At 35.6% G+C, this 24,159-nt stretch overlaps 1 protein-coding gene across 4 annotated transcripts in view; it reads left to right on the forward strand.

The window, feature by feature from the left end:
* CYFIP1 (cytoplasmic FMR1 interacting protein 1) overlaps positions 1-24,159 on the forward strand; it is a 59,637-nt gene that overhangs the window by 30,875 nt on the left and 4,603 nt on the right. For all 4 annotated transcript variants that reach the window (XM_034431387.3, XM_034431385.3, XM_034431386.3 and 1 more), the window contains exons 17-27: positions 1,512-1,668; positions 2,693-2,789; positions 3,596-3,672; positions 4,580-4,688; positions 5,418-5,537; positions 8,422-8,621; positions 10,109-10,196; positions 19,587-19,730; positions 20,488-20,578; positions 21,369-21,499; positions 24,001-24,073. In XM_034431387.3, the coding sequence (XP_034287278.2) occupies positions 1,512-1,668; positions 2,693-2,789; positions 3,596-3,672; positions 4,580-4,688; positions 5,418-5,537; positions 8,422-8,621; positions 10,109-10,196; positions 19,587-19,730; positions 20,488-20,578; positions 21,369-21,499; positions 24,001-24,073 (1,287 nt within the window). The remainder of the gene's footprint in view (positions 1-1,511; positions 1,669-2,692; positions 2,790-3,595; positions 3,673-4,579; positions 4,689-5,417; positions 5,538-8,421; positions 8,622-10,108; positions 10,197-19,586; positions 19,731-20,487; positions 20,579-21,368; positions 21,500-24,000; positions 24,074-24,159) is intronic.

Raw genomic sequence — 24,159 nt, forward strand, 5'->3', positions numbered from 1 at the left:
AAAGGTGAGATCACATGACCTTGGGATGTAGCAACCGTCATAAATATGAACCAGTTGTCAAACATCTGGATTTTGATCACATGATAATGGGGATGCTGCAAAAGTCGTAACTGTGAAAAACGTCATAAGCCACATTTTTCATTGCAATTGTAACTTTGAACTGTTGTAAATCGAGGACTACCTGTATTACATACAACCCTAGGCTTAAACAGATATACTTGATAGATTTTTCTAATTGGAATGATTTTGTTGTTCATAAATAGTTGCCAAATAAGAGCCCTATGTTGATCCTGTGAAAATAGCAAAAATGTTTGCCTACTTTGTTTGTTTTCCCTTCTTTTTCTAAAGAGAAAAGTTAAGTATCTTGCTTTGTTTGGCTACCATTTTCAATATTATTGGCTTTAATAAGAAGCATGTTATTCAAGTGGATTTACCTACTGACATGCGTTAAGGCATATCATACTGCATTGTCTTTTCAATGTACAATGTGGTTGGATATTTTCGCTTTGAATTGGGAGAGAGTTTATATTTCAGTGCCCTTCAGAAACCATGCTGGTTGATAGAACACTGATTCCCAAGCACTGAATTGAGATTCTGTGGAGTTTTTGGAGTGAGTCTGCCATTAACGTTATTTGTTTGCGCTGGACATTGCTATAAGAGACAAGATTATCTCTGCTTAGCCAGCTGTAAGAAATGTTTCAGCAAAAGATTTCCTGTATGTGTATACTACAGAAGCTTTCTATAAATCACTATGTACACAATCCTGGTCAGAGTTGAAAGATGCACATGGCTGTAAATCCTATCATTTTTGGGCTCTATCTTTTTTTAGATTACTTTATTTTGTACTTTAAAATTCTACTATATATACCATTTATATTAGAGACCAGGAAATACTCTTAAGAGTCTCTTAATAAACAGTTTGGGAATCAGTGTTCTAACTTACTGAAAACTCTTCTATTATGGCAGTCCAGAAGGAATCTTTGGCAACTCTGATTGTGTTTTGAAAACAATTTATTTGTTCTTAACTATTCCTTCTACCTACACCTATGCAAAAATATTTTTCGTTAAATATCCATCTGATCAGTGCATATTGTAGCAGAAAAATAAATGCGGTAAGGTAAATAATCTAATCAGATAAAATCAACTAATGATGGTTGTTGCAAAAAATTTCCATATTTTTTTTTTGCAAGAGCTGAAAATGGGACATTCTTGATATTTAGCATAAATTGGGAGAATGATTTAGAACATCTGTACTACAAAACTTATGACACTTCCTCTGCCAAAGTTTTCAGCAAGAAACCCATTTGTATTTTTGGTGTCTATTTGTCTCAGCAGCAGCAGCAGCTTACAGTAACTCTTTAGGCGCTCCATCTGAATGCTGATTTCAGTTTCTTCACATGCTATTGCAGTGTCTCTTCCGCAGTTGTGCTTCTATAACATCGCACTATTAAAGTAGCTGTTCTCCCTGGTTTCAATCAAAATTAATTCGGTATAATTTCCTTTTCAATAAGAAACCCTCCAGCAGTGCTGTGATTTGTCCCAGCTATGGTTCAGGGAATTCTTTCTGGAGCTCACAATGGGCAGAAGAATCCAGTTCCCCATTGAGATGTCTATGCCTTGGATTCTAACTGACCACATTTTGGAGACGAAGGAAGCATCAATGATGGAGTAAGGCTAATAAAGTTCTTTCTCTTCTTGTTTTATAATTGACTTGTAATCACTAAATTTTAGTGGAAATGAGACAAGAGTATTTAAAATTATTTGAATGGTGGAATAGAGTCCCCCTTTTAAGATAAGGGAGAGAGGAAAGAGGGTTGGGCCCTTTGAGTTTGCTTTACTTTTCCATTTGCAAACTGTTTTGAATTGGTGAAATCTGCCTGAATCCTTCCTTTCATGCTTTTCATTCTTTTGCTGAAATCAACCATTTTATTGCTGAATGGATAATAGGAATAAAGTCAGTGTTGCTGTCTAATTTTCCTCTTTGCTCTTCTCCTTTCCATTTCCAACCCATAGTCTAAGTTTGTGGAGTTGGAAAAAAGAATGTAAGCACATTCTTAGTATATACAGTCAAATTTTTGATCCAGAGAAAGGTTTTGTAAAATGTGTTATATTCAGTGGTGGGATTCAGCCAGTTCGCACCACTTCGGGAGAACCGGTTGTTAACTTTCTGAGCAGTTTGGTTGTTGGAAGAAATCATTAGGGCAGAGAACCAGTTGTTAAATTACTTGAATCCCACCACTGGTTATATTGATTAGCCCTCCTTTTACCAGTAGCATAGGGAGCTCTCTTAAGAAAGATAGGCATCAGATAAAACTAATAAATAAAATAAATAAAACTATTTAAGTGCAGGGAAATTTGTACAAAATGATGTATCAACAATTTTCTATGATTGCTTGCATAGTATTGGGCAGGTAAATGCTGTACTTTTCTCATTAAAGTTTTAACAGTTTTGTTCTTGAATAGCGGCTTGGTTAAGACAAGCAGTAGGAATATTTTATACATTATATATATATATATATATAGTTTTACTATCAAAGTATTTACTGTATGTATATATACACCAACATGTACATTATGTATATACTCATATATATAATGTGTTATGTTACTGTATTATATTAATGTATATTAATGTATTATATTAATGTATATACACATATATAAAGACTCTGTGTTTTCATCTCTTGTTTAGATATGTTCTGTATTCTTTGGACTTGTATAATGATAGTGCTCATTATGCACTCACCAAATTCAAGAAACAATTTCTCTATGATGAAATTGAGGCAGAGGTAAGTCATTAGACAACAAATAATTAATACAGAGGATAAATACTTGAACAGGTTAAGTTAAAAGAAATTGTATGAATGATGTTGAAAAGTATAGGACTTGCAAGAATAAGATCTTCCAATTGCAACTCAAATTAATAGAGGAACAGCCCAGAAAAATATTTCATTTTTACTGAGGAATAATGGACCAAAGAAATAAGTAATTTCCAAAAATAATCAGTAGGTACACAATCATACAGAGTGTGTGTTTGCATATCTTGCTAGGGTATGTTTTGTTTAATCATGATATATTGAATAAGTGACAATTAGGTATAATATGTTCTCAAAACATGATAAAACCAGACAATCACTTTGCAGCCTAACAAGGTAAGTAAACTGAGCCACTTAGCCCGATCAGTGGTTAACACATTGACAGAGGGAAAATAAAGTTGTTCAAAATGTAGAGATTAGTATGAAAAATAATTCAATTAGATTAGAAATATAAGTTAGTTGACTATGTTGTCTTGTCTGAAAAATATTTTAAGAAGTACAATGAACTGAAGGTGAATAAATATGAACAGATGAATTAGTACTGAATTTAGAATATCCAGGTGCATATGTTTATAGTTTAATAAGTCACATGCAGAAAACAAGCTGAATATCATAGATATTTTCTTAATAATTATGTAAGTGGAACAAAATTTCCTCAAGTTGGAAGATAGATTACACAGGTTGAATTGCTGGGGAAGATCCCTTTTCATCCTCCATTTTAAAATGCTCAAAAGAAAATGCATTTGAATAAAGTATCTAATCTTTCATATTTTCTTTAGGTCAACTTATGTTTTGATCAGTTTGTCTACAAGTTGGCAGATCAGATATTTGCATATTACAAGGTTATGGCAGGAAGGTATGTGACTCCATTAAAGTTTGGGGCTAGCCTGGGCCTTTCAGTTACTTCCTTCCCAGGGTCTGAATCAGCATGACGAATGGTAAATGATGTGAAAGTTGTAGTTCAACAATATCCTGTGTGGCAAATTTATTTACATTGCCATACATTGGACGTATGCCATACATTGAAAGATTTCTTAGTGGACAATAATTTAAATATGAGCCAGCAATGTGATACAGTTGCCAAAAAGCCAATGCGTTTCTAGGCTTCATTAGCAGAGGGATAGAATCAAGATCATGTGAATTGTTAGTACCACTTTATAATGCCTTGGTAAGACCACACTTAGAATATTGCATCCAGTTTTGGTTGCCACGATGTAAAAGAAATGTTAAGATTCTAGAAAGAGTACAGAGAAGAGCAACAAAGATGATTAGGGGATCAGAGGCATCTAAAATACAGGAAGAACAATTGCAGCAATTGAGTATGTTTAATTTAATAAAAAGAAGGACTAAGGGTAACATGATAGCAGCTTTCCAATATCTAAGGGGCTGCCACAAAGAAGAGAGGGTCAGCCTATTCTCCAAAGCACCTGAAGGCAGAATAAGAAGCAAATGGATGGAAATTTATGAAAGGGAGAACCAACCTAGAAATAATGAGAAGTTTCCTGACAGAACAATTGAATCAGTGGTACGGGTTGCCTTCAGAAACTCGATGCTCCATCACTGGAGATTTTTAAGAAGAGATTGGACAACCATTTGTCTGAAATTGTGTAAGGTCTCCTGCTCAGGGGATCGGACTAGAAGACCTCCATAGTCCCTTCCAACTCTGTTATTCTCTTACTGTGTTATTTTAAAATATTGACATAATGATATTAAAAGATAACTTCTATTATAGAGTGTTATTTAATATTCTCACTTTTGTGCAGCCTACTTCTGGATAAACGATTAAGATCAGAATGTAAGAATCAGGGTGCAACAATTCCATTGTTAACATCTAATCGATATGAAACATTGCTAAAACAGAGACATGTCCAGGTTGGTATACTATTCTTTCATTGCATCTTTTGATTACAACTCACATCATGTCCAAGCAACCTCACTAATGCTTGTCTGAAATTTCCTTTTTTGTTTTATTTTAAAAAGATTCACATTTAAACAAATATTTAGTAGCCCAATCTTCTTAATCCTGTCTATGTGGTGGGGATGGGCTCTTGTATCTTAATATAGAGGTTGAAAGCATGTTTGAGAACAGCAGTCCTATTTGCGCCTCTTCCAGTTCAGGCTCAGCTAACTTATGGTTAAGGAAGGTAAACCTGGTCATTGTATGAAAGTGAACCAGATTTGGACATCAGTGTGGGCCTATACATGTCACTTTAGTTGATAATGTGAATAATCAATATTTCTATAATTTAGTATATCCTGTGAATAATTAACATAATTTGGGTATGTCATACTTGCCAGTTATTTTGCTACATTTCACCCATCAAAGATTAATTGGGTAGGTGTCTATTACTAATATGTGGTTTACTTGCTGGTACAAGTAAAAAGTATTAATGTAGTTGAGCATGTAGAATTAATTTATTTAAGTGACATTTCCATCTTCAGGAATGTACTGTGATCTGGAAAAATTTATTTACGCTTCTTGCATAACAGTTCTGCAAACCAAACTTACCTTAACATATGTGGGGCTCAGGACATTTGTTCTTACAGATATTAAATAATTACATTAAAACTTCATTTAATATTTTTGTCTGTTTCCTTTAGCTTCTTGGTCGGTCAATTGATCTGAATCGCTTGATCACGCAGAGAATTTCGGCAGCTGTGTACAAATCAATGGAACTGGCAATTGGGCGTTTTGAAAGTGAAGATTTGACCTCCATTGTAGTAAGTGCTGAAATTCATTAGGAGTTAATGTCCCACTGGGTCTGGAGTTAATAGAATATGTCAAATTTGACAAGGTTCCTTCAACCAGTTGTTATTAATAACAAAGTTAATGCAGGAGTGTAATGTGATCTGTGCAAAGAAATACAGGTACTCCTTGACTTACAATCATTCATTCAGTGACCAAGGTTACAATAACACTGAATAAGTGACATATGACCATTTTTCATAAAACCGTTGCAGCATCCCCAAGGTCACCCAATCAAAACTTGGTCGTTTTTGGCAACTGGCCTGTATTTATGATGGTTGCAGTGTCCCAGGGACATGTGATCACCTTTTGCTCTGAAAGGCACAGTCAGTGGGAAAGCCAGATTCACTTAGTAACTGTGTTACTAATTTAACAACTGTAGTGATTCATTTAACAATTGTGGCAAGAAAGGTCATAAAGTGGGACAAAACTCACTTAAATACTGTTTTGTTTAGCTTCAGAAATGTTAACTGGGCTCAACTGTTATAAATCAAGGGCTACCTGTAATTTATTTCTGTCCTGTACCATCTGATTTCTGGATTTTCCTTGATTAGAAACATTTGGCTCAGAAGGAATAAAAAACTTTCCCTGTCCATGAATCTGACTGATCACCAGAAAAATGACAATAAGAGAAAAAGGAGGAGTGTCCAGCTAGGATTACTTGTACTCATCAATGAATTGTTATTCTTTTTGGATATTCTTCTGTCATCATTCTTCAAGGTTAGGGCTTATCTGTACTTCTTAAGATTCTCTTATATTTTGTGAGGGTAAGAATAGTAACATTATCCTCAACCCACCTCTAGATTGCCGGAAAAGTAATCTCCACCTCCTGTATGCATTGTTCCCCCCCCACTTGACCAGCATAAGCAGGACAGGGTCCACCTGCTGTGCATAATACCATTTTGCATAAATGCCTCTGTTGCAATTGGATGGAGTATGCTATGATAGGCACACACATCCTCCAATCACTGTTCTGTGCCTTCAGTGACCATTTCATCCTGGGCTAGTGAGCTGAGAGTCCATTTTAAATGAACCATTGCCTGAAAGCCATGAAAGCTACCTCAACCAAGAAACAGCCACATGGCCATTTTGCCAGTGGGAATGGCAAAAGCTGAAAGTTACGCAATTCCCAGTGTTTCGTCATTGCCTCTTTGCCCATTTAAAAATTGCTAGCATTGAAATGATAACATGTCTTTATTGTTGTAAAGTAATACCACAATAATAAATAATAACCATAATAAGTAATATGGTTCGGTGGCAATCCTTTGATGAGCTGTTTGCTCTCTCCCTGGCATCCAGAGCCCACATCCTTTTTCCATAAATGGAGTATCAGGGTAATCGAGGTAGGTCAGAAACATTGAAAGATGTAAATGCCATACGTATAATTATAGGTAATATATCAATCAGTCACACCTTTATTAGGGTCAATGACCAGCATAAGGAAGGTGGTAGGTAATCTATAATTAGATAGTACTTAGATATTAATTAGGAATATGCCTCATTAATACAGAGGACAGGTCAATCAAACAGGGTGAGCAGAGAGTAATTCTGGGTATAGGAATCAAAAGCAATTAGCATTTGCCTACTCTGAGATGCTGTAGTAAAATGACACAAGGCCATTTCTCACCAAAGTGAAGGATGTGGTTGAAATATAGAAAGGGGATCATTTCCAGACACGTTCAACATCAGTGTCAAGCAGAGATAAAGCTGCACTGCAAATTGCCTTTTGTCTCTATAACAGTAGTTGGTGACCACCTCCAATTGCAGCAATTTCTTTCAGACGTCTATGTAAGGATTGCAGTTGGTGGCCTGTATGTATGTATGTGTGTGTGTGTGTGTGTGTGTGTGTGTGTGTATATATATATACTGATTTAAATTATGGAGTCTAAGACGTTTTTTCCCATTAATCTGTATAAATAAAATAGAGAGATCTCATGTAGTCTCCTTGTGTAATGCTGTTGGAAATACTGTATGTTTGTGTGAAGTGACTGGAAATTGCTTCATTGACTTTTTGCAGGAAAAAAGAAAAAATGAACTTGTGATTTATGATTTTGATGATTAGAAAAGATAGACTGTAGAAAGGGAATTATTTTGTAAACCTTAAAGGCATAGGCTAAAATATAAATGTACTTGTAAATGCTGTTAAGACCTTTCTTGTCACAGTTGTTAAGTGAATCAATGGCTTCTCCATTGACGTTGCTTATCAGAGGATTACAAAAGATGATCACATGACCCAGGGACATTGCATCCATCATAAATATGAGTTAGATAGTCAAGCATCTGAATTTTGATCATGTGACCATGGAGATGCTGCAATAGTCGCATGTATGAAAAATGGTCATAAGTCCCTTTTTTCAGTGCTCTTGTAACTTTGAGTAGTCACTAAATGAACTGTTGTAAGTCAGGACTAGCTGTAAAGGGTGAATAGATGTGCTGCAAACATCTCAATAATACATGCAGTGGAGAAGAACATGTACAATAGTTCCAATCTGACCATCTCTGCAAGGACCGAAATAGTTCATGAAAAGAACCTTCCAATATCTCCAGTGCAATTGAGGGAAAGGCACTGAAATGTGTCATCCTAAAGGCTATTCAGTATTTAGGAACTTCCAGTCAGATAGGAAGCCAATGTATCATATATTTAAAATTCTTACTACGAAAATGATTTGAGACTCTGGCTCTTTGTCCATTATATATGTTTGAAATAAGTAGGCAAGAAATTATACCAACATAGATTAACAATTTTCTAATGTGCATGGTCACTAAAAAAGATCTAATGTTTTATTTATTTAGAAGATTCTGATTTTTTTTATTTCTTTCTTTCCTTATGACTTTTATCTATCCATAAAAAACTATCAGGAGTTGGATGGATTAGTAGAAATAAACAAGATGACACACAAGCTCCTAAGCAGATATATGACTTTGGACAGTTTCGATGCTATGTTCAGAGAAGCCAATCATAATGTATCTGCTCCCTATGGAAGAATCACTCTTCACGTCTTTTGGGAACTGAACTATGATTTCCTTCCTAATTATTGCTACAATGGGTCCACCAACAGGTTAGTGAGACAATTTTTAAATATTTGTTTTTGAATACTGTATTTAATTTTATGATCCTGGTAATAAAGTTTGCTCTGGTAGTTACATGTCAACGTTACTGTTAAGCAATAGCCAACTTAACTCTGAGGTTTTAAGCACATGATTTGTTATCAGAGCTTTCTGTGGACAGGGACTTCTATTTTTTAAAAAAATATTTGAAATAATCCTTTTCAAGAAAAAGATTCAGCAGTTGGCTTGAGGCATAAATATTGGGGAATGACCTACAAAATACTAGCAGCTTCCTAGTTTTTAGCAGCGTCTTTCCCAGTAGTTACTAGATATTTCTATGTATTCTCTTGTGTGCATTTTTATATATGTGCTTGTGCTGTTAAAATTGTTTGTACTATGTGGAGCATGGTATTCGATTCTAGCCTACAGGTTTTATACAATAGCCTCACTATTCATGAATGCAGAGGGTGCAAATATGAATGGAGCTTTTGATCTCATTTAACTAGAACAAACTATGTAAAAAATAGGCTTTAGAACAATTGGGTAGATTCAAAGAATTAAGGTTAAAAAAAAATAAAGGGCAGCAGTTCTGTCAGTGCTTGCATGTAATGTGCAGTGATAATATTTTATATATGTAAGCGTTACGTTTTCATTTTTGTGCCCAGTAGAATAAGGTCTTGTACAAATGTAAGAACCTGGTTGGATTGTATTTCAGTTTTATGCTGGTGATATTCATTTGTATATAACTATTTCAGAGTGTACAGGACCAGTTGTCGATATCCTGACTCAGTGTCTGAAGTAGCGAGAGTCTTAATGTGACAAAAGAGGCTGAATATTTAGCTTCTTAAGAACTATTTCAATTTTACAAAACTGAAGAGAATTTAAGATTCCAGCTCTTGAATTTCACTAAGCAATATGTCAGAAAAGGAGACTTTAGAATCTAAATTTTGATTTAGCCATCTATAAAGCATACTAATCCAACTTTGATGAATATATGAGTGAGATTTTGATGTATCATGTATACACTGGGTAGTCTCAGAAAACAAAGCAAAACCAAAAATTGATAGTATTATAACTATACCATCATTAAAGATTTTTATCCTGAAAGGCATCTCAGCTATAAGCAAATAATGTTTTTCTAGTTAGTATGTGAAGTCACGTACCTTCTACATACCTTAGTGCTTAATTTTTTTGTAGTGATGATTTTCTATTGCGTGACACATTAATCTCACAGCCTTATTTCTCATAACTCACATAATAATAGAGAAAACTCAGTTCAGATAGCTTATGTAGGGGGGAAAAAAGGATGAAGACAGCCCTCCCTAATAGTTCCCAGAGTATATTTCTATGTTTAGAAATATTAGCATGTTAGTATTAGTAGCATGTTTTTAGTTTGGCAAGATTCTGTCCATTAGTGAGAAAAATAAAGAAATCTATTTGAAAGAATCCCATTTATTGGTTTTTGGAGCCTGACAGTTGCCTTGTTTGGTTTATATAGGTTTGTTCGAACAGTACTACCGTTTTCTCAGGAATTCCAGAGAGACAAGCAGCCCAATGCACAGCCTCAATATCTACATGGATCGAAGGTTAATATTTTTTCCTTATTTGCTTTTCATGTAGCAGGTGTTGTCAAATTTTCATTCTGTAGCACTACGTATTATATTTAATTTTGCAGTCAGTACTTTTTGCAGTGTGGTCCACTTTAAGAATAGTTGCACTCTATAACTTGTGGGTTGCAATTGTTTATTTGTTTCTGAAAGAAGGATGTACAGGCAGTTGTCGACCATTCAAAGTTGATTATCAGACCACTCCATTGGCAGATAGAATAATCCACTTTTGTCCTAGCAGTTTTGTTTCTATATAAAGGAGCTTTTAGAATGCTATGTTCCAGAACAAAGTTCATCTTTAGTTCTAGAAAATAAGATCATAATAGAGGTAGCCCTCTTAGAAGACATCTCATTTGGTCTAAGGTTTTGCCAGTGAAGCAAAGGGGCTATCCAAACTGTTAAACGTATTTTATTATATCACCCATTTTATGTTGGCACATTCTCAGAGTAAAACTGATCCTTGACTGAATTAAAAGTACTGATTGCTGAATGATACTGCAGACATATTACATTTGTTTATAATTTACAAGTAAGTGGGACTTACTTAATGCTGTAGTGAAGAAAAAAGCACAATGAAGGTTTGACAAGGAGCATAATTTATGGAATTTGACTTCTTAAAATTCTCTGCAGTTTATAATTTCTGTGTCTTTAATACAGATTTTTTTGCTTTGCTCCAAATAAAAATGCAACAAAATCAAAATTCTTTACTGTTTTCGGTATAATTAAATTGCCTATTTAATTTGAGTATTCAAGAAAGCAATGGAGACATACAAATATATGAAGGTATTTTTCACAGGATTTCCCCCCTAAATTATCAGTATTGGCCAATACTTACAACTAGTCAAATTCCATAAATTATGCTCAGAGTAAAAATCCTGAGATTGTCATAAAATATTCAAATAAAAATGATAGTTTGCAAATGAGCAAGTAGGTTTCTTTATGATTCATAGTTGCTGCTACATGCTTTTTGCACAATAAGTTTCCAATTTTTTGACCTTTTGTTTACAGGGGTTTCTTGTGATGAGGGTTATGCTATCTTCAACCTGTTCTGCTTCCTAAGGAAATTTTCCTTTCCTTTCTTCTTACTTGCTAATGCAAAGGCATTCTGAAGCACTCTTGCCAGACTCTGCTTGCTTCATTGGCGATTCAAGTGAATAATTCTCAATTCTTTAGCGACACCAGTACTGAACCATTGGACTGAGAGGGAGGGAAATGTCACATTAGAAAGAGCATTGGGGATTTACTATCCTTAAGTTTGTTTCACAATGCTGTTAATTATCTGTTTCTTGTTATATTTCTTGTGGCAAAACAGTCTTTGTAACATTAGGCTGATATTAACATGTAAAAGATTTTCCTATACATTACTGTGTGTATTAGATTCATTAAATGGCAAATTCATATTCTAATTTGTTTTATCTCTAAAATCTTATAATATAAAGTAGTAGAAATCATGTACCAAGTTTTTGCCAGATGTAATGGGCAGAGTGTCAGATTAGGACTGGGGAGATCCAGGTTTTATTTCCTCAACTATACAACTCTTAGCAATTTCAGAGCTATTTGTTACTTCTTTCTATATTTTGAATCTACCTGTAGAAAAAGGGGAGCATATAACAATTTGTTTTTAAATGTGGGTCCTGCCAATTCAGTGTAATAATTGCAAGATTTTTTTTTTTAAAAAAGAGAAGGGTAGTGGATTACTGCAATGTGCTCTACTTGGAGTTGCTCTTAAAGACTTCCTGAAAGTTACAATTGGTCCAGAATAGTGTGGGATACATAGTTCAGAGTACATTGCCCATATCACACTGCTGTTGCGTAAGCTGCATTGGCTTCCAGTTTCTTTCTGAGTGCAATTCACGATCTAGTTACCACCTTTAAACCCTATATGGCATAGGTTCAGATTATCTGCAGGACTAATTGCATTTAATTAATTACAAAATTCATTCTATTTGTTCTTTTACTTTAACTGAAAGTATCATATATTTCAAACTGGGACTTCCGGCGGCGATCTCAGCGCGTTAGGGACGAAAGGGGCGATGCTCCGCTCCTGAGTTCCTAACAATCCCGCATCTGGAGCCGAAACAGGCGCTATTGATCTCGTAGTGATCAATAGCTTAAAGGGGAACATCTTAGGACCTCAGAGGAGATCGCAACTTCTCTGAAGGTACAAGATTAAGCCCTTAATCCAGAGTGAGGAAAAACCAGCCTTACGGGACTGGCCAGAGGCGCTGATAACTGTATAAGAGGGAAGCGAAGATTGAAAACTATAAGAGGTCATCAACAGAAGACTATTATCTAGAAAAACTCAAAAAACTACCTGATAATAAGAAGCAGCGCTGGTGGAAGAGAAACCCGAAAAAAGATAAGTGGCGACGGAAGATAGATCGGAATGGAGCCATTTTGAATGCAAAGTGACAGCGCAAAAATCTGAACAGCTGAGTGTACAGTGAGAGCGGAAGAACGGAAGAAGGTAATTCCTATGAACACTGCGATGAGAATAGTGAATAATTTAAAAAGATTTTGATATTATTATTGGACTTTATGAGTGTGGACTGGATTGAGCGGAGAGAGTTGGACAAATAAGAACAGAACGTGCAGCACCGGAGCGAGCGGAGAGAGCGTGTGCAGTGTGGAGTGCCGGAGATCGGAGGAGAGGAGAGGAACCTGGACGGATTTCTACAAATTGATCGTATTGGATTTAACTGATGTGGAGTGGCCAGAGTGGATTTATAAATTGATCGTATTGGATTTTACTGATGTGGAGTGGCCAGAGTGGATTGAATTAGATAATTCGAAGAAGAAAAAGTCTGTGGGAGAGTGCGGAGAATTGGGACAAACCCCGGTAAAATTGATTGGAGTGGATTTATACAAACTATCTTTTAGTGATACTTCTTGCGAAGATTAGGATACAAAACTGATACAAAGTGTGAGGGACTTTGATTATTTGACTACTAGAGACTGAACTGTTTGGATTGAACAATTTAAATATTGACTAATACTTGGTGAACCAGATGATAAGGACTTAAATAGAGGATACAACATTATACTCTGGGGATTGGATGTGGATTCTAACAACAGGAATACAGAGGACTATAGATTAAATTGGATCGTGGAATAATTAAAGTGAATAGGGTGACTCAGACCTTTGGAACCGTATTTGGCTGGAAGAAAGATAAGTTTACATAACACCAAGAAAGATAAAAGATTATAATTAATGGACAATATATATATGCTTGGCTTGATTTAAGTTTATTCTACTATATATCATAAGATACTAGACCCGGAAAATAACCTTTAATAACTTATTAGTTTTTTTCTTAAGTAGTTTGTCTAATTTGTTTATTTGAAATTAATTAAACATTTATAGCATATTATCTTCAATTATATTTAATTAATTTATTCATATACAGTAAATGATTTTAAATAATTAGATAGAACTATAATAATTAAATTGATATTGATACTATTTTAGAACTATTATAATAAAATACATTTTATTTTGTAAGTAATTGAAGAATAAGGTAACTAATGAATTGTTAGAAGCTTACTTTTTCCCCGTTGTTTCCCCCTTCTCTTGCTTCCCCCCCCCGCCTTCCTTTTTGCTGTTTTCCCAATATCGTATTATTAACCAGAAATACTCTGAAAAAACCTCGTAAAAATAATCCTGCATCTAGGTTATAAACATTAGACGTGAGAATTTTATGAAATTGTGGGCAAAAATAATAAGCATAATAGATATGGCAACCTCAAACATACCAACTACTATTAAATCAACCAAGAAAATACCCCCAACCCAAACACTATTGGTGGCTTCCCCGGTCCAGCAGAAGACAGGGGAAACAACAGATAAAGAAAAGACCAACATAGGTATTCAAAACATCCAAGCTGCCCTTGCAATGATTCAGGAGGGAATGAAAAGGATGGAAGATAAGATGACCCTGAATCATGATGAAACCAAAAAGAACCATGAACAAATGCGATTGGATGTAGGGGAAATTAAAGATGAGATTAGAAATATAGATGAAAAAATAGAGAAAATTCAACAAAATATAACCGAAAACGAACAGAGAATCCATAAAGTTGAGGAAAAGGTGGAAGTCACAGCTACCAGGTTGGAACAGATGGAGAACCAACAAGCAACAAGAAGTCGAGACACAGAAGACGCACTGACATTTCTTGAAATGGAAAAGGCATCTTTCTACTTAAGATTTCAAAATATAGAAGAACAGAGAGAGGAAGACTTGGGCGAAATTATGGTTGGAATTTTGGCAGAGGCGACACATAAGGATAAGGATGAAATAAGAGGTGGTATCGACGAAATTTACAGGGCCTTCACAAACTATGCCAGAAGAAACAAACTCCCTAAAGAAGTACACATCAGATTTACAAAAAAAACAATAAAAGAAGAAATATACCGAAAGATGAGAGAGGAGACAGTCATGTACAAAGGGAGGGAAGTTCTAACGCTAAAACAAGTACCGAGAAGGGCCAGGGATAGGAGAAGAGAATATAACTTCTTAACCCGACAGTTAAATAAACTCAAGATTAAATTTAGATGGCTTATACCAGAAGGAGTACTCATTTCTTGTGAAGGAAGAAAATTTCGAATCGACACCATAGAAAAAGCCCAGGACTTCGCAGACCAACATTTAGGATATGAAGGAGAACAGGAGAGCAGAGGAGGCAGAGAAGATTCAAACCCCAGTGACCAAGAAGAGCAACCAATAAATAAGGAGGACAAGGAACGGAAGAAGGGAAAGCTGGGGAAGGAGGAAATGACGGGGATCACACAAAGAGTCACAAGAAACACATCAAAACTCAAAATAACAGACAAATAAACAACATCAGGAATGGAAGAAGAACTAAAACTCATCTCTATAAATATAAATGGTCTAAATTCACCAAGCAAAAGACATCAGATATTCACTAAACTGCAAAAATTAGGAGCAGATATAATCACCCTACAAGAGGTACACATAAAAAAACAACAGAAAAAATTACTCGAAAATAAAAAATTAGGAGTAATGTACACATCCTTAGGCGACTGTAAAAAAAGGGGAGTGGTAATATATGTTAGAGACCATATAAGAACAAAGCCGATATATGTGGACAAAGAGGGTCGAGTCTTAATAATAGAAGTAAAACTGGAAACAAAAATAATACTGTTAGTAGCCATCTACGCCCCAAATGGAAACCAAATAGACTTTTATAAAAAAATTACACGATAAATTAAAAGAGCTGGATTATGACAATATCTGCATTGTCGGAGATTTTAATGCAATTGTCAACACACGAGAAGACTACTATAGTAGCAGGAAGAATAAAATCAAAAGGAAGACACTGCCACAAACATTCAAGAACTTGGTACAAGAAATGAGTCTACATGACACTTGGCGAGAGTTAAATACTACAACCAAACAGTACACATACTTTTCTGGCCCACATCAATCGTGGTCAAGATTGGATATGGCCTGGATGACACCCCAACTAAGTAAAGAAACACACGACGTAGAAATTATGCCTAACATGTGGGCTGACCACAACCCCATCAAAATAATTTGGAAAGGCTCCCGAAAACAAAAAAGATGGAAAATGGACACAAGCATTATAAAGGAAAAAGAATATCTACAAATGATGGAAAAAGAGATTAAGATATTTTTCCAAATTAACACAAAGGACCAAACGTCGTTACAAAATCTATGGGACACGACGAAAGCATATATTAGGGGCCTAACCATTGCATACGTGGCAAAGAGAAAAAAAGAGAAACAAAGAATCAGGAATGACTTATTGGAAGAAATCAAGATAGAAGAAACTAAATTACAACAGCACCCTAATAATAAGATAGCACAGCAAAAACTTAATTTGGCTAAACACAAATTGAATTTGACTACAAAAGCTGATTTGGCACAAAAAATAAAAATGGCAAAACAGACCAACTTTGAACACGCAAATAAAACTGGACGCTGGTTAGCCCATAAATTAAAAAAGCAAACAGACAAAAGAATCATACACCAACTCCAGGACGAATCAGGAACTTTATTCCATACACACGTAGATAAGAAAAACATAGCCAAAACATGCTTTCAGAATCTCTATCGGCAGGAAGATGTCCCGGAAGACCAAATTCGAAAATATCTTAGTAAAGTGAATATTACACAATTTGAAGAAGAACATAGAGAGACCCTGAACCGTCCCATAACAATGACTGAATTGACTGAAGCTCGTAAAAAACAAAAGAACAATAAAACTCCAGGACCAGATGGAATTCCTACTGAATTTTATAAACACTCCCAACAAGAAATAGACGAAATATTGCTACAAGTCTTCAACGCAGCATTATTGACAGCTGAAATCCCAAAATCATGGACAGAAACCATTATTACGTTAATACACAAAGAAGATTTAGACCGGACCCAAGTTAGGAATTACAGACCCATTTCATTACTCAATGTAGATTACAAACTATTCATGTCAATATTAGCGCAGAGACTTAAAACAATAATTCATAAATACATACATGCAGACCAAAACGGCTTCATACCCAGGAGGCAGATTAAAAATAATTTGAGAACGATCATAGATATACTGGAATACTACGATAAGAAAATAGATAAGGAAATAGCTTTAATATCTCTCGACGCCCAGAAGGCCTTTGATAATTTAAATTGGTCCTTTCTTACATCACAACTTGAATTAATGAATTGCGGAGAGAAATTCCTTAAATTGATAAGAAAGATTTACTCCTGTCAAACAGCCAAAATTGCAATAAATGGTGACATGACACAAACTTTTGACATTCAGAAAGGCGTACGACAAGGTTGCCCCATGTCACCTCTATTATTTATAATCGCACTGGAAGTTTTACTAACGGAAATCAGGAAGGAAGAAGACATAGAAGGCCTTAAGATTCGGGGAGAGGAGTATAAATTACTTGCCTTTGCAGACGATGTGATCTTCATATTGGAAAACCCAATACGATCTGGAACCAGGTTGATGACAATGATAGAGGAATACGGGGAAGTTGCGGGCCTCAAAATAAATAAGCAGAAGACTAAAGTATTGACGAAGAATATGACCCAAACACAACAGTTGAAATTAGAACAAGAATTAGGACTTCAAATAGTAAAGAAAATAAAATACCTAGGTATTTGGCTGACAGCAAAAGCAACTACAATTAAAGAAGATAATTATACCAAATTGTTAAAACAAATCAAAAAAGACTTAGAAATTTGGAGTAGATTACAACTCTCATTGATGGGCAGAATTGCCTCAATAAAAATGAATATATTACCAAGAGTACTATATTTATATCAAGTGATACCAATACACCCCGGAAGAGATTTCTTTAAGAACCTCAACAAAACAACAATGAACTACATATGGCAGGGAAAGAAGGCCAGAATTAAAATCAAAGCCCTACAGGATTCACGGGACAAAGGAGGTCTAGCAACACCAGATTGGGAACTCTACTATAAGGCATCAGGATTGACCTGGATTAAAGAATGGATGGAACTCGACAACAAAAGAACTTTATATTTAGAAGGCTTTGACTTAATAAGAGGATGGCACGCTTTCTTATGGGACGGATCGGATAAAAGACACATGTACTTCCAATGTCATATAATTCGAGCTTCATTATTCAAGATCTGGCAGGATATTAAGAGAACTCACTATACTAAAATACCAAAATGGTGGTCCCCGATGGAAGCATTGATATACCCGAACACTCTCGAAATAGGAAAAATGATGAGGTACCAAGACTTACTGAATCATGAAGGCGAACTCATTTCAAGACAGCAACTCCAAAACTCCGGCATAAATATCGATTGGTGGCCCTATACTCAAATATACTCAAGACACATAGCAGACAAAAAGCAATATGGAATCTCGAATAATTTGAATGAATTGGATAAGATTTTACAAGGCCCAGAACAAAAAATGATAACCAAATTATATAACTACTTACTTAGATATAAATTACTGGAAGAAACAGTAAAAGAAAATATGATAAGATGGGCCAGGGACATAGGGCACAACATTCAACTGGCAAACTGGGAGAAATTGTGGAAACAGAACATCAAAATGACAAGAGCCATACCCTACAAAGAAAACCTCATAAAAATGTTTTACAGATGGCACCTAACACCAGCCAGACTAGCCAAAATATATCCAAACACCTCCCCACGCTGTTGGAAGTGCAAAACAAAAAAGGGGACATACTACCATGCCTGGTGGAAATGTACAAAGGCCCAACAATACTGGAAGGACACAAAGAAAATTATTGAAGAAATAATAAACCAACAAGTAGAAAACACTCCAGAATTTTTTTTATTTGGAATGATAACAACACAACACAACAAAGAGACAAAATACCTCATCATACACATCTTGACAGCAGCACGGTTACTGTTTGCGCAAAATTGGAAATCAGATCAACTCCCAACCAAAGACAAACTAATCTCGAAGATAACAGAATGTGCCGAAATGGATAGACTGACACTAGAACTCCAAGATAAAGAAGAAAGTGAATTCTATCTTGTATGGCACCAGTGGTATCAATGGCTAGAAAAGAAAATCAGTACAAATATAGATGAAAGAAAATAGGGTAGAAAAAATAAAACCGGAAATAAATAAATTAAGAGGAGATGCAAGATTATTTCTAATCTAAAACATCCAAATTGACAAAGTATTACTTATATATTAACTTATAAAGCAATATATATTCTGATGATGATCAAAACATATATGTAAAGTTTGGTGTGGGTAGGTTGGTGGTGGGAACCTGTTTGTCTTTGTAATGTCTTTGTATTTTTTGTATTGTCTTTATATCTCTGTTTAAAACTCAATAAAAAAAAATTAAAAAAAAAACAATTTGTTTTTAAATGTGGGTCCTGCCAATTCAGTGTAATAATTGCAAGATTTTTTTTTTAAAAAAAGAGAAGGGTAGTGGATTACTGCAATGTGCTCTACTTGGAGTTGCTCTTAAAGACTTCCTGAAAGTTACAATTGGTCCAGAATAGTGTGGGATACATAGTTCAGAGTACATTGCCCATATCACACTGCTGTTGCGTAAGCTGCATTGGCTTCCAGTTTCTTTCTGAGTGCAATTCACGATCTAGTTGCCACCTTTAAACCCTATATGGCATAGGTTCAGATTATCTGCAGGACTAATTGCATTTAATTAATTACAAAATTCATTCTATTTGTTCTTTTACTTTAACTGAAAGTATCATATATTTCAAACATCATTTTACTTTTTAAAATTAAATGTAACTTGATTCCCTGAAAGGATTCTTTCATATATTTTGTAATGAAAGGAGAAATACCTTCTAATTTTATTTGAATGGCTTGCGTTGTTCTCCTCTCTAGGCTTTGAATCTGGCATACTCTAGCATTTATAGCAACTATAGGAACTTTGTAGGCCCCTCTCATTTCAAAGTGATCTGCAGACTACTGGGATATCAAGGGATTGCTGTGGTGATGGAAGAATTACTGAAAGTTGTCAAGAGTCTGGTACGTGGATTATTTTTATTTCAGTAAAATAGAAAAAGCTACCCTTTATTCAGTTTCATTTAATCACTCAGGTTTTGAATGTTATGTTCTTCACATATTTTGGATAACAATTCGTACTGCTTCAGCCATTAAAGGAGTATTTCTGGGAATGCCAGTGACTATAAATGACTGAGATAGTATGAAAATAGGAATTATAATTTTGTGTGAAAATCAATTATATAATTGATTATATAATTCTTAGAAGCATAAACATTATTCTAGGGCTGTTTCCCTTGAAATATAAAATTTCATATTATAGTATTGATGAAAGAAGAAAGTCACTGGAAGTTTTAGTTTATCAATTAAAAATATTTGACATTTTTCTACCATTTCATTTGGGGAATTCAGCTTGTCCCACTGTTTTCCAGAGATATCATCAAAGTATGCTTAGTCATATCTAGTTAATTTGCCTAAATTTACATCTTGTATTAGCAGTAAACAGTACAATTTAGTTTTCACTCAATCATTACTCTTTTTTAAATACACAAATGTACCTATATAGAGATGAATTGTGCTTTTTGCACTTGTATGTCTTATCATAAATGTGTACACTTTGAAGCATTGTTCACATGGCAGTGTTCAGATTTTTATACAAATGAACCCTGCTTAAGATGGCAGTACAATTAAAACATACCTTGTGTCTTATGAAACCCAGTTCAATTTATACTTTATTCAATTTACGCTTATTTAGCAATATTATTTATATTTGCTTTCTCAGTTACAAGGCACAATTCTTCAGTATGTAAAGACCTTAATGGAAGTAATGCCCAAAATCTGTAGGTTGCCTAGACATGAGTATGGCTCCCCAGGTAAGTTCAATTTTAATTATGTTAATAATGAATGTTTGTTTCTTCTTTTTATTGGGTTATTTAATAAACAATTTAAGCAGTGGTGAAATCTAAACATTTTCGCTACCGGTTCTGTGGGCGTGGCTTAATTAGTGGGTGGGGCTTGGTAATCAGGTGACTGGGTGGGCGTGGCTTGTTGGTCAGGTGGGTGTGGCCAAGTCGGCATCACTTCGTTGCCCTTTTTTAACCTACAAAACACAACACAACACAACTGGCTCACCCAATGTAAAAGCAGCTGTGCTAGACCCAAAATGGCCCCTGCAACAAGCAGGAACCTCACACAGCCACAAAAAGCCCAAAAAACCAACTTTCACACTTTACACACACAAAATTCCACATACAGCTTTGTGAGATTTTGTCTGTTTGTGTAGTTAGAGTGAAACACTACAGAAACACCCAAAATCTCAGAAAGCTGCACAAATATTATTTTATTTTATTTTAATTTTTATATAAAAGCAGCTAAATTTAAAACTTCCTAAACTTTAAATGGCTAGGTCTAAAAAAAGAACAACTAAAAAAAAACCCCAATTAACTTTTTTTTTTAAAGCTCCCAAAGGGGGAAAAAACTTGCAGGCAGGCAGGCAAATGAATCATTTAAGTTGAGGATTATCTGTAATGAATATAGGGGGGAAAATACTAATTTTCTGTGAACAGCATAATGTAGCATAATGTTGACTTACGTGACCTTTTATTCTCTCTCTCTCTCTCTCTCTCTCTCTCTCTCTCTCTCTCCTATTACCACATTCTTCAGGAATCCTTGAATTCTTTCATCATCAGCTCAAGGATATTGTTGAATATGCTGAACTGAAAACAGTGTGTTTCCAAAATCTGAGAGAAGTGGGAAATGCTATTCTCTTCTGTCTCCTCATTGAGCAAAGCCTGGTAGGTGTGGAAAAGCAGTGTCAACAACAGATTACAGTACAATGAAGCCAGAAGAGCATATAGCATGTATTGTAATGCCATCATGCAAATGCATCCTTACATATTTGTGCCCCAAGTCCATAAGACATTGTCATACATGTTTCAGCATAATGACATTGTCATACATGTTTCAGCATTTGCCCCCTGCTGCAGAAGCCAGTGCTATTGTTTCCCTGCCTGCTTCATACATTAAAGATTATGGCATATGGCATAAAATCAACCATCAATTAAGAACCTTAACTTTCAAATACTTTTTAGTTATTTATGAAAATAATATTGTGAAGAAGAAATTCTAACATTTTTCATAAGAATTCATATTCAAAATTCGCACAAAGACAGGCTGTTACTTTGGATCTTTTTCCGTTCAAAGGAGAACTTCTATTTCTTTTATGCCCTCTGCTGTCTGGTTTAGAAAAAGGACTTTGAAAAATAAAAATCTGTCTTTAGAGAAATTACAGAGAAGCTGTGAAACACCATCAGTGTTGAAGATACATGAGTAATCAAAAATCAGAATGGTTCTTCTTGCGATTACCTAAGTGCTTGTAAAATGTTTTCCAGTTTTAAAAATATTATACTATATATACTTGAGACTGAGCTACTCTGTAGAGAAGCAGTCCTTCAACAGTAATATTTTCTAGTGTCTTGGCAATTCTATATATCATCTAAGGCAGGGGTCACCAACCTTTCGGACCTCAGGGACCACTAAGTTGATAATTTTAAATCCCGCAGACCACTAATATGATCTGCCTAATGACCAAATGGATGGGCGTGGCTAGGCGGGCATGTGACTAGGTGGGTGTGGCCAACCTGATGTCATTCACATTGAGGGGCACCTTGACGGCCTCTACTCACCCTTTCCCTGCCAACCACTCCTCGCCTCCCCACCTGGGCTCCTTAGGGCCCCAACAGGAAGCAATTGTTGGAGATAAGCAGCCACCACGAGAAACAGTTGACACAACAGCTGGCTCAGTTCAAATTTGATCTGACCAAGAAGGAGGCTCAGCAGAAGCACCTCACTGAGGACTACAAGCATAGGCTTTCCAAGCAGAGGGATGACCTGTGGGAGTACAAGGCCAGGTACCGGCACCTGGAGGCTCAGCGGGCTGAGATGGTCAGCGGGCCATGATACAGTCCCACTGGAACAAGGCCCGCCGGCTCTTCGCCACCAGCGGTACTTCCCCCAAGCCTTCCCCCAAAGCCCCGCACCAGGCGGCTGAAACAGACCCCAATTCGGAATTTCTGCCCCCCTCTGACCTGCACAAAAAGACCCCGAAGGGGGAGACTCTGCAGCAACACAACTGTTCATTGCACGTATCCGTCTCAGAGGTCATAGTTTGAAGACCCCTGATTTAGTGCAATATTAAAAAATGCAAATAATTTTTCTGCGGACCACCAAAATTTTCTCATGGACCACCAGTGGTCCATGGACCACCAGTTGGTGACCGCTGATCTAAGGTGTCTGCATGGGTGGCTAAAGAAGTTAAGATGGCAGTAGTGACTATGTTATTGACAATTTGCCTCTTTTTATTTGCATTGGCAAGTACATGTATAAAAAGAGGGGCTTTGCATGCTGGTGACTATATATTCTTATTTGAAAGTTCTGCCAAGCTAGCTGGAATAATCATTGGGAAGAAAAACCTGTGCTGTAAATGCCCAGTAGCATAATCTGTGTACTTCCTTCGTTCATTCCGCATATTGAAAGTATATTCTGAAAACAACCCTGTTTGCTACCTTATGAAGATGGTCTTCCTGAATTTTTGATGCTGTTAAACTATAAAACAGCCTCCTGGCTCTGATGGTTTCATCAGTGTTAAGTGTCTAAATGAACAATTATCAAATTCAGTACATTTTGAAGATATATATATATTTTAAATGAAAGGCCTGTCATTACTTTCCTGGATTTTGGTTCTATTATGAAAACTAGCCTAGAGGAGATAGTGGATTTTAGAATAACATTGAAAACAAAAGCTTAATTCAATATCCAGTTGACATCTTTCCATCTGCTGCTTGAACAATGGAAATTAATAATTTGTGTTATGCTTTTTGATAAACTGTGCTATATGGCTTAATTGTTTTGCTCATAAAATAAAATATTATCCTGCCAATAAAACTACTTTGTTATTCTGATAAAAAACTTTTAGACTGAGGCAAATCTACCAAAAGATCATTACATTTAAAAAATGTAATACTTGCTACCCTGGTGTTAATCAATGATTCCTGCTGGTTGTTTGAGTGGGATTAACCATGTTCCTCAGCAGTATTTCTCTTCTCATTTTCCTAATTTATGAAACTGTTCCTATACATGGGGGAACAAGCCAGTTTCCATCAGGAAATCATGGAAAAATATTCTCTTTTTTGTATATTGCTACTTCAGTTCAAAATCAGCCAGCAACTTTAGTGTTGCAGTCAGAGATTCCCAATCACAGGTTTCTAGTGTTACATCTTTATTCTCTTTGTTGCAGTCATTGGAGGAAGTTTGTGATCTATTGCATGCAGCGCCATTCCAGAATATTTTACCAAGAATTCATGTCAAGGGTATGCTTTTTCCTATGGCTTTCCAACCGAAATACTCACACCAAATTATGCTGTCTGTGTGGGACTGCTAAATCAAGACAAGAAGC

Source organism: Pantherophis guttatus, chromosome 5, assembly GCF_059756535.1.
Source record: "Pantherophis guttatus breed Tessera chromosome 5, ASM5975653v1, whole genome shotgun sequence".
Taxonomy (NCBI): Eukaryota; Metazoa; Chordata; class Lepidosauria; order Squamata; family Colubridae; genus Pantherophis; species Pantherophis guttatus.